General features: G+C 45.8%; 1 protein-coding gene across 4 annotated transcripts; it reads right to left on the bottom strand.

Annotated features, from left to right (window-relative positions):
• Window positions 1-3,370: 3,370 nt before the first annotated feature.
• On the bottom strand, window positions 3,371-13,683 carry LOC148657946 (uncharacterized). 4 transcript variants are annotated; one of them, XM_088638692.1, is made up of 10 exons: window positions 13,328-13,649; window positions 11,820-11,880; window positions 10,578-11,417; window positions 9,589-10,257; window positions 6,939-7,063; window positions 5,789-5,903; window positions 5,390-5,456; window positions 5,113-5,205; window positions 4,493-4,653; window positions 3,371-3,756 (listed from the first exon to the last, which is right to left on the bottom strand). In XM_088638692.1, the coding sequence occupies exons 3-9, from the start codon at window positions 11,369-11,371 to the stop codon at window positions 4,513-4,515; spliced, it is 2,004 nt and encodes a 667-aa protein (XP_088494818.1). In that variant the 5' UTR covers window positions 11,372-11,417; window positions 11,820-11,880; window positions 13,328-13,649; the 3' UTR covers window positions 3,371-3,756; window positions 4,493-4,512. The 4 variants fall into 4 exon arrangements, with proteins under 4 accessions (XP_088494818.1, XP_088494817.1, XP_088494819.1 ...); XM_088638691.1 differs by having other exon boundaries at window positions 5,113-5,208; window positions 13,328-13,646; XM_088638693.1 differs by having other exon boundaries at window positions 5,113-5,208; window positions 10,668-11,417; window positions 13,328-13,645.
• Between the last annotated feature and the right edge of the window lie 355 nt (window positions 13,684-14,038).

Raw genomic sequence — 14,038 nt, forward strand, 5'->3', positions numbered from 1 at the left:
ACAGGTGGAGGTTGTCAGGCCCACAGTTTCAATTCAATTCAATTCAATTCAATTCAAAGGGCTTCACTTGTGCGACCAGACTATTCCAATCTGACAGACGCACAACAACCGACAATCAGCTAGAATTGGTCAATAGAATTAACAACTATAGTGTTATCATTATATATATATACAATATAGAAGTCAAACGGAGTAATCAGCAGGACATTGAGAAAAAAACAGCTGTGTGCGGTTTGGCCACAGGCCTTGCTGGACAACAGGGCCTGAAGCTCATCCTTCCAGGGTTAGCTTTGAAGACGACCCTGGTAGATTTTAATATACATTTATATGCATTCATTTGTGCTGTGTTTTCAGTGAACGTTTTGGAAATGCCACTGGCGTCCCAGCCTGCGGGAAGGGCTCCTACCGGGAAAAACAAAATCGTCCAAAACAGCGATTCCACCATCGCTCCCGTTCATCTCCTCTCTGAAGACAATCGGATAAAACCAAAGCCACGCGTCGGATCGCCCCTTTCCGAGGACGCCTCTACAAAAACAAGCCCCCAAAAACATCCAGATCCGCAGTTTCAAGGTGATCAGGATACAGCCCGTCTCCACAGCCTTCTCCTGCTCGTCTGCTGCTCAGTGCCGCCCTCTCCTGGCCAGGTGACATTCAATGATTCCTCAGGCTGTTACAGCCTGGATGTGGAAGACGCGACTGCTCAGCAATGTGCCGGCCTTTACTAGAGTGTAGTTCAGTGATTCGGCTCTGTACTGAAGTCACAGCAGGAGTAAATATGTCAGCTGGCACTGGCTGCATAAAACACCACGAAGTATTAACTACCTTCAGTAACTAATACAACAAGGGCGCCTTCACAGTTAAACACGGTCCTACTGACTTCTGAGTGTTATTATCCTTTGGACTGCACCTATAAACCGAAGCAACCTGCAAGGTCAGGAGAAAACTAACTTCATGTTTCGTGCAAATGATCTTTAAAATAACTGTGCTCCCCAAACACAACACAACTCAGACAGGGGTGCCTTAATTTAATCTTCAGGCGCCTGTTAACTGACTGTTGAGAAACAGTGGGTTTTCTACTTTCCCTGTCAGAACTGGGGGAGAGGGAGAGTCATTGCTCTTCCCTACTGTGCATTTACCTCTCTTCTGTGGGCGGGTCTTCTCTGCCTACACGTACGGCATAAGCAGTTAATTCCTATCCATACTGGCAGCACACTGACGCACAACCTTATTTTAACAATTTGTTTTACCGGGCAGTGATTCTTACGTCATGTTGCGAGTTTTAAAACGGATCCGTTCACCAAAAGCACATTTCTGCTGTCTTTTCATCTCGAAAGATGCTGCCACGTTAAAAAAAAAACAACCACCTTCGTAGCCCTTTCAGGCAAAAAGAGAAAACAACCCCTGCAGTCTGTGAGATACCAGCCTTGTGTGCCAATGCCTCCCTTTCAAAATCTGGTTTGTTTTCTAGTTATGTAAGTACTCCCACTGTATGAGCACTGTGCTTTAATCTTTGTTTCTGCCCATGCTCTAGTGGACGTTCACAAAAATGAGAATCTGGCCATTAGAATCAAGTGAGACTTCACCCCCACAGGACAGTGTTCAATTCCTGTATTGCAGCAGATCTTACCTTGCTGGCCTTATGGACCAATACATGGGAACGAGGTTTGACGGAGAGTTGTCATATTATAACGAGCAATTCAAGGCTAACAACAGCAGGACAATAACCCTGCACAAAGCAGAGCAATACTCACTGCAAGCATGGTCTCAAGGGCATCTCTGATGCCAGGGGTCCCAACTACTATTTTCGATTCCCATACATCTAGGAAAATTCCTTTTAACCATTTTGTTTCTTAGGTAGCAACCTTCAAACTCCGAGAAGAAGTAAAAAAAAAAGTTCAGCAGCAATGAAAACTAGCATGTGAGCGCGTCCCCAAACCCAGAATTGGGAAACCCTCTTATGAGAACGAGAAGGAGCGCTTTAAAAATCCAAGAGCTATCAAATGAATATACCAAGTCATAGAATTACAGAGAATATTCCAAGTTCAATCCTGCACAATTCGTCATTATTAAAGTCATGATGAAGAAAAGACAAATTACAGTCTGGGAACAGCCTTACAGCAGCACGGTCTTGTTCAAGATGTAATGCACACATCTGGTTCTGCTTGTCTGTGGCTTAGCGCAATTCCAACTTCACTTACACGTAACAAGAGACTTATATTTTCCACTGGCTTTGGACTGACTTTTTCAACTGGGGCAGAACTCCAGGTCTATAGCTGTGCTGAAACATCCACTCTGGAAAGCTACATAGCCTGAAGCTAACAGTTTCGTCTGGGTGGCGACCCTTATCATTCTGACAGTTAAAATCTATCAAGTCTTGAAAATGGGTTACTAATGGTTATATTGAAGGGAGCCATTTCCTGCCACCAAGGTTTTAATAGAACATTAACTTAAGAATTTCCTGTCTTGTACTAATCTCTAAAACTCATTGCCCCCTTTCCAACTCTGGAATATATTGATCAGCTGGTTTTATTGTCCGTCCGTAGTAATTCTTGAACTCTCAGACGGTGGCTGTCAACTATAATAAAGACCTCAGCCATTGTACTTTTGTTATTGAAGCCAAAGAATATGTACGAACATGTAGTCTACAAGGATCATTAACTCTTAGTCCCTTTTTTGCTGTGCCAGCAGCTATACATTTCACAGAAGTTATGTCTTATTGGTACGTATTTTTTCCACTCAAGAGGCTTATAGTATTGTGGGTGCAGTACTAAATGAGGACAGGAACAAATCAAGGTTAATTCCACGCTGAAAGGAAGAAAGGAGTCCCCTAAAGAGAGCACAGCAGCCAAAACATTGCATTTCTTCTTCTCTCCACCATGGAATTAACCTTGAGTTGTTCCTTTCCTGCCAGCACACACCGATGCAGCTTAATTAAGGGCAGTGAGACTGGACTATGCAATCGGAGATGCATATTACAGACAGGGTGGAGAGAATGACCCGGGAGTCCTAAGTGCTCATTTTGTACTAGACACCAATAAAATAAGCATTGGAAAGATCCTTGATCCGAGTTCACATGCAGCTTGTGAAATAAGTTAGCTGAACAAGCAAGCATCTTAATCGGCAAATCTTTATGTTCTTGTCAGTCTGGGGTTACAATGATTGTACCGAAACCCTCAGCATATTTTAATAACGTTTACCACACCCATTACCGGCTGGCATTTCAGAATTCACTTTAGGCAACTCTTTGGATGATTTGACTCTGTTTTTGTTACTTGCAGAGGACTGAATTCACACAAAACCGCAACACTGTTGAGAAACAGCCACCTCAGATCAAGACACCACCACCTTCAGGAAGAGAGCCACTGAGATGAACAGTCATTCATTTTTAATAACATAAAATGAATACAAAAAAAGACAGGATGATAAAAGGCCAACATGATTAAGACAATATGCACGCAACTCTCACTTTTTAAACAACTTAACAAACAGGAAATCCTGATAGGATCAGAGGCTCCACCAGTTTATGATGTAGGGAAATCCTGCAGTGAAACGGAAGAGCAGTAGTGCACAGTGAAAGGTACTCCATTAAGAACACCGTCTGTGCCTCCATTTCTCACCATTCTTCTGCATATGGCACTTTCTGACATCTCTAGGGCACCAGGACAATGCAGTGTCTCTTTATTAATGTTACCCAGCGCAATGAACTCCTAGATGCATGACAGAGATGTTCCCTCATGCTGATGTGCAGGCTTCTTTCTAGCAAAAACGAAGAAAAAAAAACATTAAATTAGATTTAGGGTAATTTTAAGAATGCCAGGAAAAATATGGAATCACTTGTGAAGCCAGAAATGAAATTTGTTCTTAATTTAAAAAGACATCTTGCATTTGGGATGGGACATCACACACAAAAAAAAGCACACACACACTGACAGCTGGACACAACGCTGTTGTTGATAAACTTCATAGGAGGTGAAGAAAATTAATTCCCCCCCTAAGGAATTCAAATGATCCGTCGTGTTGTTTGGGAGATTAACCAAGCACACAGAAAGAAAGCCCTTACCAGCAAAAGAGAGAAAAACAGTGCAGGCAGAGCTTAACAGTCAAATCAAACAGCACAAAGCCAAGTTGTTTTTTTTTCCTGGCCCTGGAAAATGTGGAGAGAATTTGCTAGGAACAGCAAAACATATGAGGGAGGAGGGCTGTGGCATTATGCAATTGGTTTAGAGGATGGCACTGAAATGCTGATACTGATGGAATCCTGTGCCCAGCTATCAAATCTCTGAGGCTGACTGTGAAGGCACAGCCTGCTGATGGATGTCTGGCTACACACATTGAAACTAGCGATTTGCTCGCTGGCAAAAAAAAAATGTGAATCTGTAGCGCCTACCCCATTGGGATAGCAAAAAGATACAAGACCCTATACAACCTTCCTTGGTCCCAATGAACTGAACATATTATATACACACGGCGTCAGCTTTAAATGATTAGATACCTGGATAGCCCCAAGAGCCCTCACCACCTGCGGTATCCTGAGCTTCGGATGTGGGCTCCCTGCTGGCGCAAACTCTGCAGGTTCCTGTACTTGGACTGGATGCCAAGGCTCTTCTTGAACACAGGATTCTGCTGCACAGATGGGCGCAACGGCAGTTTAGGCTGTAAATTCAAGCAGACTCATCAGCACCCAGCGTACCATAAACATCTGACAACAGTCGGGCTCCGCTAAAAAGATATTCCAGCGACTCCGACAGCCAGGCCGAACCCGATAAGCAGAGCTGGGTGGCGATGAGATTTTGAATGGTATTCCCTATCACAGATACCCATCTGCACTATTTCATCTGAACTTTTCACAAGACTCTTCGGGAATCAAACGACAGCACAGCACCAACATGGGCACTATTAATCTCACTTGGAGAACAAAGCCAAGACGTAACTTCAAAAGACTTGGGCCAAGAAGGCTACATGCATGAGTAAAGGGGCTACTTAACAACAAAAAAGTGGCCAATTTCAAATACTCTATGCAAATGTAAAACATGCACATTGAGAAGGAAAGCATTTCTTCGCTGCTCAGACGGAGAGAGAGGTTGGGGGGTGACAGAGGGTCAGATACAGTACCATCAGGTGTCGCACATGTCCAGGGTTGTCCACAAGAGGTTTCTTCACGAAGGGAGAGGGCTTCTGATTGTAGTCATCCGAGCTGAAAGTGCTCTGCTGCAACAGAAAACGCTTGCCAGTCACTGGCACAGCTACTCCCAGAGAAGCACGTTATCACTTTCCACTGCAGAAAGACAGCTCATCCTCATTCACCCTCTGTGCAACGTCACTACACGATTCTGTGCTACACACATCTGGCCAAGCGCATTCTATAGCTAAGCCCCATGATGCCCAGTACCTGAGTTGATCCAATGGTTTTCACCAGTCTCAGCTTTTTATGAATCTCCGGCAGGAGCTCAATTTGCCTGGAAAAAAACGCCAAAGAAAGCTCTCAGTTCTTCAGCATGTATAAATGCACATCAGTGTGTGTCCCAGGTGTTTGAATGTTTTTAATTTCATAATTAGAACTGACCGTCTGTGCCTTGTAATAATTTATTCTTAAATCCCCTCTCAATACAGTGAAGTAATTCATTGCTAGTTCACTGGATGTCGCAATGTTTCTCTCCAGAAGTTCAATGAAGTTTAAACAGCTTCTATACAAACCCCATGCACATGTACTGTATGCATGAAACTTTCAGGAGAGAAATCTCACCGAAGAAGAGCACAGAGAGCAGTCCAGAGCCAACAGAAAACTTACCTTTGAATCTTCAGTCCAGTATAATGTCTCCTTTCACCCTGACCTGTTGCCTTTGCGTCCTGAAGCTTGGTGAACCGCTCGTTTAAAGTTATATTCTCATGCCTGATATAGCTCTCTGTAAGACATCAAATGAGAAACCCAGCATGGCCACATGTCCTGTGTAAGCAAGCAGCAGCACCCCAACTCCTGGCACAAAGCCCTCAGTATCCAAACTGATGGCCCTCAGGGATCAGGGATCAGGGATCAGGGATCAGGGATCAGGGATCAGGGATCAGGGATCAGGGATCAGGGATCAGGGATCAGGGATAGGAGGGGGGGGGCCCGTGAGAGCTGCCTATCCCCACTCCAGAGGGACAGCAGCACACAGCCCCCTAATTCCACACAGCCTCTTGCGCATCTTCCTAACAACAAAACTGAGAAACCCGAAACTATCCTTCACAATCTATATTAAAAGGCGGTAAAAGTGGGGAAAATTAAAAAGCAGCTGCTCACATTTACTCTATAGTGCCCACGGTTTTACACCAAACAAAAAGACATTAAAATGCAATGAATAGGTATGGAAACTGACACCATGCTGCAAGTTTAATGCCTCTCCATGTGGTAAACCTGACGCTTTTTTTATTTTCAGTGTTTAACTGAAGACACCCATACCTAACACCTGCAGTTAAAATCTATTGTTAAAGGAGAACCATTTTGGAAGAAATCTCACAGTCCCGGGAAAGTCACTTAATCCGGTCAGAAAGATTCCTTGCAGAACTTGCACAGGCCCAGCTTCCTCAACAGCACTGCAACAGAGTGAGACCCAACGGCACAACCTCCTGCACGCGCCCGCCAACCCTCTCACCACCCTCACAAGCCCCTCCTTGCACACATGTCATGCACTTCCAGTCACTGGGCTCTGTCTGCAAGACAAGCAGGGCAACAGCATGTCCCAAAGCAGTCTTCGACATCAGTTTACGACTTTGCAGGTTACGATTCGTCTCCGTCTGCCAAGCAGAGAGGATAATGTCATATCCATTGATGGCTTACAAACTACAGCTAATAAAATGCACATCAATTCACCCTAACTCAAGTGCTTTCCCTTGTACGCAGGGCTGTGACCAACCTGTTACTTGGTGGACTTAAATGGTGAGGTACTGGGCAAAGTCACCTGTTTGATTCTTAGAGGCGTTTCTTCCCCAGGACCCAGACTTTACCCCAGCGGGGGACTCCAAGCCTCCACTGGAGACAGCAACCAAATCCCGGGAGAGCTGTCTGTCTGAGTGGGAAGAGGAGCTACAAAGAGAGCAGCATACAGCATAACAAGGCAGATAAACAGCACCCGAAGAGAGACACTCCACTCCAAAGACACTGGCCAAATCACTACACAATTTGCAACTCAGCAGCTCTTGAATACCTGTTTTAAACTTATAATTGACAAGTTACATTATCTAATAAGGCACATTCTTCATTGAACACATTAATAAGTTGATTGCACAGAACTAAAACCATGCCTGACGATATGAGTGTTTACTTGAAAAGAACACAGTAAACACAATGGCAAAACTAGACAAGACGTCCACGCATCTAGACTGCAGAACTCAATATGGCAGGCATCGATGACCAAGAAACATGTGGCATACGCAGAGCACACCACACTACTGTGTTCCAAGCAACTTAATAAGTTTTCTGCTAAAATGGTTTTTCATAGGTCCCTTTCTCTCTAGTTCTGCTAGTGCATACAAAACAAATGTAAAATGAATAAATGATGAGGCTGGTTATAAAAAGATCAAGCTGCTCCTCCACTACACAACACAGGCTTCCAGTAATTACCATTCCGAGGGTATGACTCCAGAGCTTCTGCAGAAGACCTTTCCAGTGTCGCCTTCCCTGCTCTAGAGAGCTGAATTAAGCCTTTGGGACAATGAGATCCGTTTTCCTTCTTTCCTTTTAAATGAGCTTTTATATCCCAAAGCCCTCCTGTGCAAAGCACTGTTAGTTCATCCCTTTCTTAATATACAGTGCATAGTCAGCAGCGAGGGGAGAGTCAATTTACATGGGAATCATCTTCCTTCAGAGGGCAAGCTGCTTAATGTTTCCAAATGTGGAAAGCTGAATCCAATCTCGGTTTTCCAATTCTATGCGAGATGTTTAGGGGGTTAGTTTAAGAGCCATTTCCTTTTTCCTCTCGCAGATTTTACACTCCAAAAAGGGCCATGCTTCAGAACAGTGGGAATAAGTCCCCCCAACAGAAACGGGATTTAAACATAACTGGGTGAATTATTTTCTGGCGGGTGGGGGAACGATGGGAACGTCTTTCTCTCATTTTACAAGAGTCCGTTACGAGTTGTATCCAGTGAGCAGCTAGCAGACCCTTTGCTTTTGCTTGCGAGGTAAAAAAAATGGAAATGCAGTGTATTAAACTACACGCCTTAGAAAAACAGTGCTTATGTGTCCCGGAATAAATCAACATATAAAATCAGAACAACCTCCACTCTCAAGGACAGCACAGCTGTGCAACTTCAGCCTCTTTGGGAACGGACATGAACACATGCAAACTAGACCAGTTCCCCTCAGTTCAGCAATACAGCCTCTGCAGTCCCAGTGCTGCGAAATCAAATTATCCTGAAGGATTCGTGTGTTGAATGAATGCCAGTATAATACACAAGCCTAGATGAACGCAAAATTTCAGTAAAGGATGCATGTGGTGGACGACCTTTCCCAAAGGACAGATGCTCTCTGCATTCGTCATAACTGCTCACAGATACACACGATAGGCAATGTGTGTGCTTTTCGTCAGGAACGAGATATCCATTTGGTTCAAAGCGCCCATGGCCCTGGCTCATACAGGCATGTTCCTGCTGAGGGGACATCTCAAACAAAGCAGCGGTGCCCACTGGGGGCAACTGGTCAGCCCCACTCCTCAGACATCCAGATCTTCTGCAGCCGTGCTCTTACAAAAGCAGACTTCAAGCCAGGCTTTCCGCAAAGACAGTGGGAACATTGCATTTTACATGCTGATGCTTCAGTGACTAAAGAAGGTGAAAGATGTACGTCTTTCCAAAAGATTGATTCCTTAATTCAATGAGGAATTTTAGTATCACGTTGCACACAAATACTGGAAGATTCCAGACATCAGTCGACGGGGGCTGGAGATTTGCATGCTCCTCCAGGAAGGACAGGGTGGAAGTTCAATCAGCTCTCATCCTCACGTCCCCTCGTGTGTCCAGATTTGGAGACTGGCATCCAGTTTGGGCTTTGCTCCCTGAGATTTTCCATGGATCCACTGGAATGTGTCGGAGTGCTCCCATGGATTCTGGAACAACCCCCACCCTTAGGAGGGGCTGGAATATGTTCTCCTCTTCAAGGAGGCAAGCCTTGACAAAGATGCAGCATCCCACTCCATTGGCATCATAAAAAGGCTTATTTACTGAAAAAATCCCTTTCAGTAAGAGAAATGTCCAAATTTTGCCGCAGCATTCCAGTGTATCGCATGCTCAAAAGGGGTTCCAGACAATTATAACACTACGGAGTCTGTCGCGTGGCAAGGTTTCAGAGCCATGCAAGAAAAGAATAAAAAACACGATGCATTATGTTTTTACAGGCTTGTTCCACCTTCAATGGGGAAAGAGCTCAAGGGTTTAAACTCCTTAGGCGATGCGTGTAAAACAGAGAAATCGCTCCTTTTTCTTCCAGCTCACGCAGAGCTTATCGCGGAGCTAAGCTGAGGTCATCCATTTGGAGACGGCAAAGAAAACAAAAGCTTGAACTTCTAAAACCAGCCTCATTAAATCGAAAGTACCTAAACTCGCATACCATACCTGCTTTTGGTCAACGAATGTCTTGTGTCCACCTTGATTGTTAGAGTCTCCGTTCCCATTAAGTCTTCATCCGATGTAGAATTTTCGGGATGCTTGTAAGGCTGTTTATTCTGACTATTCACTTTGAGGGTCTTCCTGCGCTGCATTTTCAAGGAATCGGCATCGCTTCCCAGCTCGCTTGTCGTCTTCTGCTTGGCGACGGAAAGCCTGGAGGTGGCATCTTTCCCGAGAGCCTTGTCAAGCTTCTTGAACACCTTCTCTCCAGCCACGGGCTCCTCTGGTGAAGCCTTCTGACTGGCATCTGCCAGCCTGCTGCTCTTCCTCCCCTTGAGCTGGATCTTCTCTTTATTCTGCGAGGGGACCGACCTGCTTTCTTCCTCCCTACTTCCACAGCTCCTGGACTTCTTACAGGGCTCTGGCGTCTCCCTTCTCTGGCGCTGGGGACTGTGCTCGCTTGCTGCTGCTGAAGAGGAGGAAGATCTTTCATGATGCCGCCTTTTGAGCGGTCGATGTCCGTCCCTTCTTGGGTCTGCAGCCCTCGCCGTGTGGCACCTAGGCGGAGAGTGGCCCGCTTTCCATTTTGGGGACCTGTACGGGCGTGCTCCGTCATCCCACTCCACGTTTCTGCCTTCCATTACCTCGCCGTGCTTTCTGAAATCTGCAGAATACCTGTGTATCCACCACAGAGAACACAAAGATTTCATTACACCGCAGCACTGCAAGCTTTTGCCGGGACTGTATTTCAGCAAGGCTGCAAGAATGCACCTTCCCCCTCATGCCAGAATCTGTTTGGCTTACACAGGCAGGCCAGTAAGGATTTATCGGCTGACTTAATCATTAAAACCTCCCAAGAATGAAAGATGGCTATGGCATACAATACATTAGTTAACAGCTCTGCATACTTTACATTTTCAGATACAAAGGAGGAATGGCTATTTTGTTTTGGTTATTCTGCTGTGCTTGGCTCAGCCTTTTTAACCCCACTTTACCCAGGCTGAATGGGTCGGCTCGTATGCTTCTCTGGATGAGAGCCCCTTCTGTGAAATTCTTCCGAAACTCGTGGAGGGGAGAGAGAATACCTCCGTCCTCCGGAGTGATTGTAGGGGAAGTCTTCCTCCCCGCTCCATCCCTCTCCCTGTGCGTAGCGATCGAAAGATCTTGCTCTAGGCCCCTCCCGGCCAGCCCCGGGGCTGGGACTCCTGCCTGCTCCAGGGGCTACACCCTGGTAGCGGCCCCTGTGGTGCTCCACTCCTCGGGGCCACCCGTCGCCATCTTGCTCACGGGAGAGAGCCCTCCCACGGGGAACAGGGGGCAACCCGGGTCTTCTTTCGTAGGGGTGTCCGTGGAAGTGCCTTGGAGAAGCAGGTCTCCGGCTGCCTTGAGATCCTTGGAAGGCTGCTCTGGGGGAAGGTCTCCTGAGGGCTGGGGCTCCATGCGCTGCCCCGGAAGGGGACAGCCTGCGTGGGGCGGGGTGTGCATGCGCCGGCCTTGGGGAAAAGTCCCTCCTGGGGCCTTGGTAGGGCTCTGGGGAATGGTGTCGCGGCTGGGGCAGATGCCCGTGAAACGACCCCAGCTGTGGAGGTCTCCACTGGGCAGCAGACCTGTGGTAAGGGCCTGGAGGAGCACTCCGATGATTCATCAGCGCAAGTCTGCCCCTGTCAGAGTGGAAGGATCGGCTGCTGTGAGCCAGGCCATTGCCCTTGGCCTCTCTCCAGTGTGAAAACTTTCCTGGGCGGGCCCTGTAGTCCCTCGTGTCCGGCCCACAGTGATCCATCAATGGCATTCCTCAGTGGCTCTGCAGGCCGCTTCCAGAGGTGTCGGAGTAAGACCTGTTCGACGAAACACCACAACGCAAATCACGGCACTTATAAATAACAGATAACGGTGTTTATTGTGTTTCCACCTACACATGCCTTTGTCTTGTTAAATTTATAAACAGGTAATTAAGGAACCTAATGTTGGCAACTTTGAAAGGAAAAATTCTAAATCAAGGAATTCCAGATGTCTTGAGTGAGTGAAGTCTGGCCATCTTTTGTAGTCTCCTTACTTCTGAACCACTCACAGAGGGGAGGCAGAAGAATAGCTCTGTGCATCTGTAATTGACTTTTCTTCATTAACTCTATTGCCTCTACCAATCGATTGTTAAGCAGGACGTATTTCAAACTTAAAAAAAAATTAACTTGAGGCTGAGGGTTTAAATTCATAACTAAATTTAAATGAAAAAGAATTACCTAGGGGAGAAAGTGTGACAGAGTTCACCAACTGATCATATGCAGCCTCCTGATTTCAGCACTGCAAAAAATGAAAAAAAAAGAATGAAAAATAACCATTGCATATTACTGTCCAGAGACACATCTCCCTGCTGTATTGGCATTTCTCCAGTCTTTCTGTGGGGAACAATATCACTGCATGGAAACCAAAGAATCAAAGGCTAATGGTGATTTTAAAACATCTGCTGCTCAAGGAGAGCCATAGAGGGCTTTCTTCTCATCGGAACACAAATCGGGGTCTGAATTATTCTGAAAAGTTACAAGACTATAACTTTTATAACAAAAGCATAACATACAAACCGGGCAAGCGGACGTAAAACAACTTCAAGCACTGTCACGACATAAAAACAAAAACTTTGCATTAGCCTGAAGGAGGATTTGGGGAATTGCAGCCAAGTCTGCCATCTAGTGTTTCAACAGAACAACAACAAAAAAAACTGAAAACCTGACTCAAAGTCAAAACAATATCCAGGACAGCAACACCCGTTTTTAAAACGGGTCATTTGATGTCAAATTAGCCAAACAGTGTGTCCGCGTTTGGAGCTGACTTGAAGCACAGCTTTCCATTCATCAGGATCCTGATAATAGCGGATGCAGCCCAGCAACACATATTCCAGAAGCACAAGGTGAGGCTGCACTCTGGGTGGGACACTAGTCCGTCTTGGGACACACACAGGGGGACAGTTTGGAGACACTATTTGGCGTAGGCAGCCTGTCTTTGAGCTAAAGTCGAGGCTGTTTTCAGCTGTGATCCACCAGCACGCTTTTTAAAGTAAAAGAAGCCGGTAGCATTTACAACCTTAAACAGCTCAAACTTTCGATCTTATTTTCAAGCTCGCCTTGGTGGGGGGAGGGGCGCCGGCCACATTTTCGACGGCATCTGAGCGCAAAACATCCTGAAATGTTACGGGTTTAGAAACTAGCATCACGTATTTAACGACGGCCGTCTGTCTTTGAATTTTCCTAAGCTTCACACCGATTCCTTACCTGATAATTAAGCCATTATGGGGTTTCAGACCTACTCACGACGAGAGAAAACAGACACGCAAGTGACATTTACTGTACAGTATCAATCTGTGCTGTACATATCCCACGGCTGGCCCGGACTGAAAACTTTAAAGGGTTTACAAGGGGGTGCAGTCTTAACGCAGTTCTTGTTTTCTGAAGTACACGCATCGCATAACTACAAACACAAAACGAAAGTGCGACCTTACAATAACCCCCGCCCTGCCTCCCACAGCTGATTTTGGATCACGCTAGACCTCTCCTTTTTAACATTTCAGCCGGAGAGAGGAGAGCTGACCTGCCAGCCCCCACCATCTCAGACAGGCCTGGCCGCACCGGGCGCAAAGCAAAAGTGTGAAAACCCGGCGAGACTCTTCCTACCGCATCTGCTTAAAGTTTCTGACAAGAGCGGCCCCAAACCACCCCCAAACTAGATAAACAGAAAGAAGTAAAATCTCACTTACCCGGGATGAACCGGTATTGCGGCTATTTTAGGGATAAGCGTAGCGAAACGGTCACCACAAGATGTCCTCTCGCTAGCGAAACGACACAGGTCGGGGGGCTACCGGAGATCTCGGCATATAAACATTAAAACTCGACCGACTCTCCCGCTGTTAGACAACAACTGCTTAAGATTTTGACCCCCCACTATAAAACGGTTGCTTTTCGGCTTTATTAAACCTGTTGGAGCAAAGCCGTGTCTTATCAGCCTTCAGTGATTTGAAACCCAAACCAGCTCTTGCGCCGCACAGGAAGTTCCGTACTGGTAACCCGGATGTGTTGTCAGCCACAGCGACCGCCTGCTGGTTACGGCGTTTCTGAAGTATTTTTTAAACAAATTCGTTAACCGCACCCAAAATGTTATGGTGTAATACTTCATATTCCAAAGTAAATTTATATAGGATCATTTCATACTGATTCATAACTACTTACACTCTTCATGTCATCACTTTTCCTTTCTGAACATTCACAACTTACCACCCGTAATAATACAAACAGCTGTGGAGGTTTAAATAATTGATTGGCCACTTGTTCAGTATTTTTTCTTAACTTCTGAACCAATGCACATGAGACTGAAATTAATACCTCTGAAGCATTCTGGGGGCAAATCTCACTAAAGTGTTTGTGGCACTGCATATCACAGCACTGTCACTGAACTGTCCTCAGTGATTGAC

This window comes from Lepisosteus platostomus, chromosome 7, assembly GCF_059453375.1.
Source record: "Lepisosteus platostomus isolate fLepPlt1 chromosome 7, fLepPlt1.hap1, whole genome shotgun sequence".
In the NCBI taxonomy this organism is placed as follows: domain Eukaryota; kingdom Metazoa; phylum Chordata; class Actinopteri; order Semionotiformes; family Lepisosteidae; genus Lepisosteus; species Lepisosteus platostomus.

Coding starts and splice junctions, on each gene's coding strand:
- LOC148657946 (XM_088638691.1), bottom strand. CDS start 11,371: ATGCCATTGATGGATCACTGTGGGCCGGACACGAGGGACTACAGGGCC. Junction 10,258..10,577: donor AGCCGACCCATTCAGCCTGG/GTAAAGTGGGGT, acceptor GTGGATACACAG/GTATTCTGCAGATTTCAGAA. Junction 5,209..5,389: donor AAACCATTGGATCAACTCAG/GTACTGGGCATC, acceptor TTTCTGTTGCAG/CAGAGCACTTTCAGCTCGGA.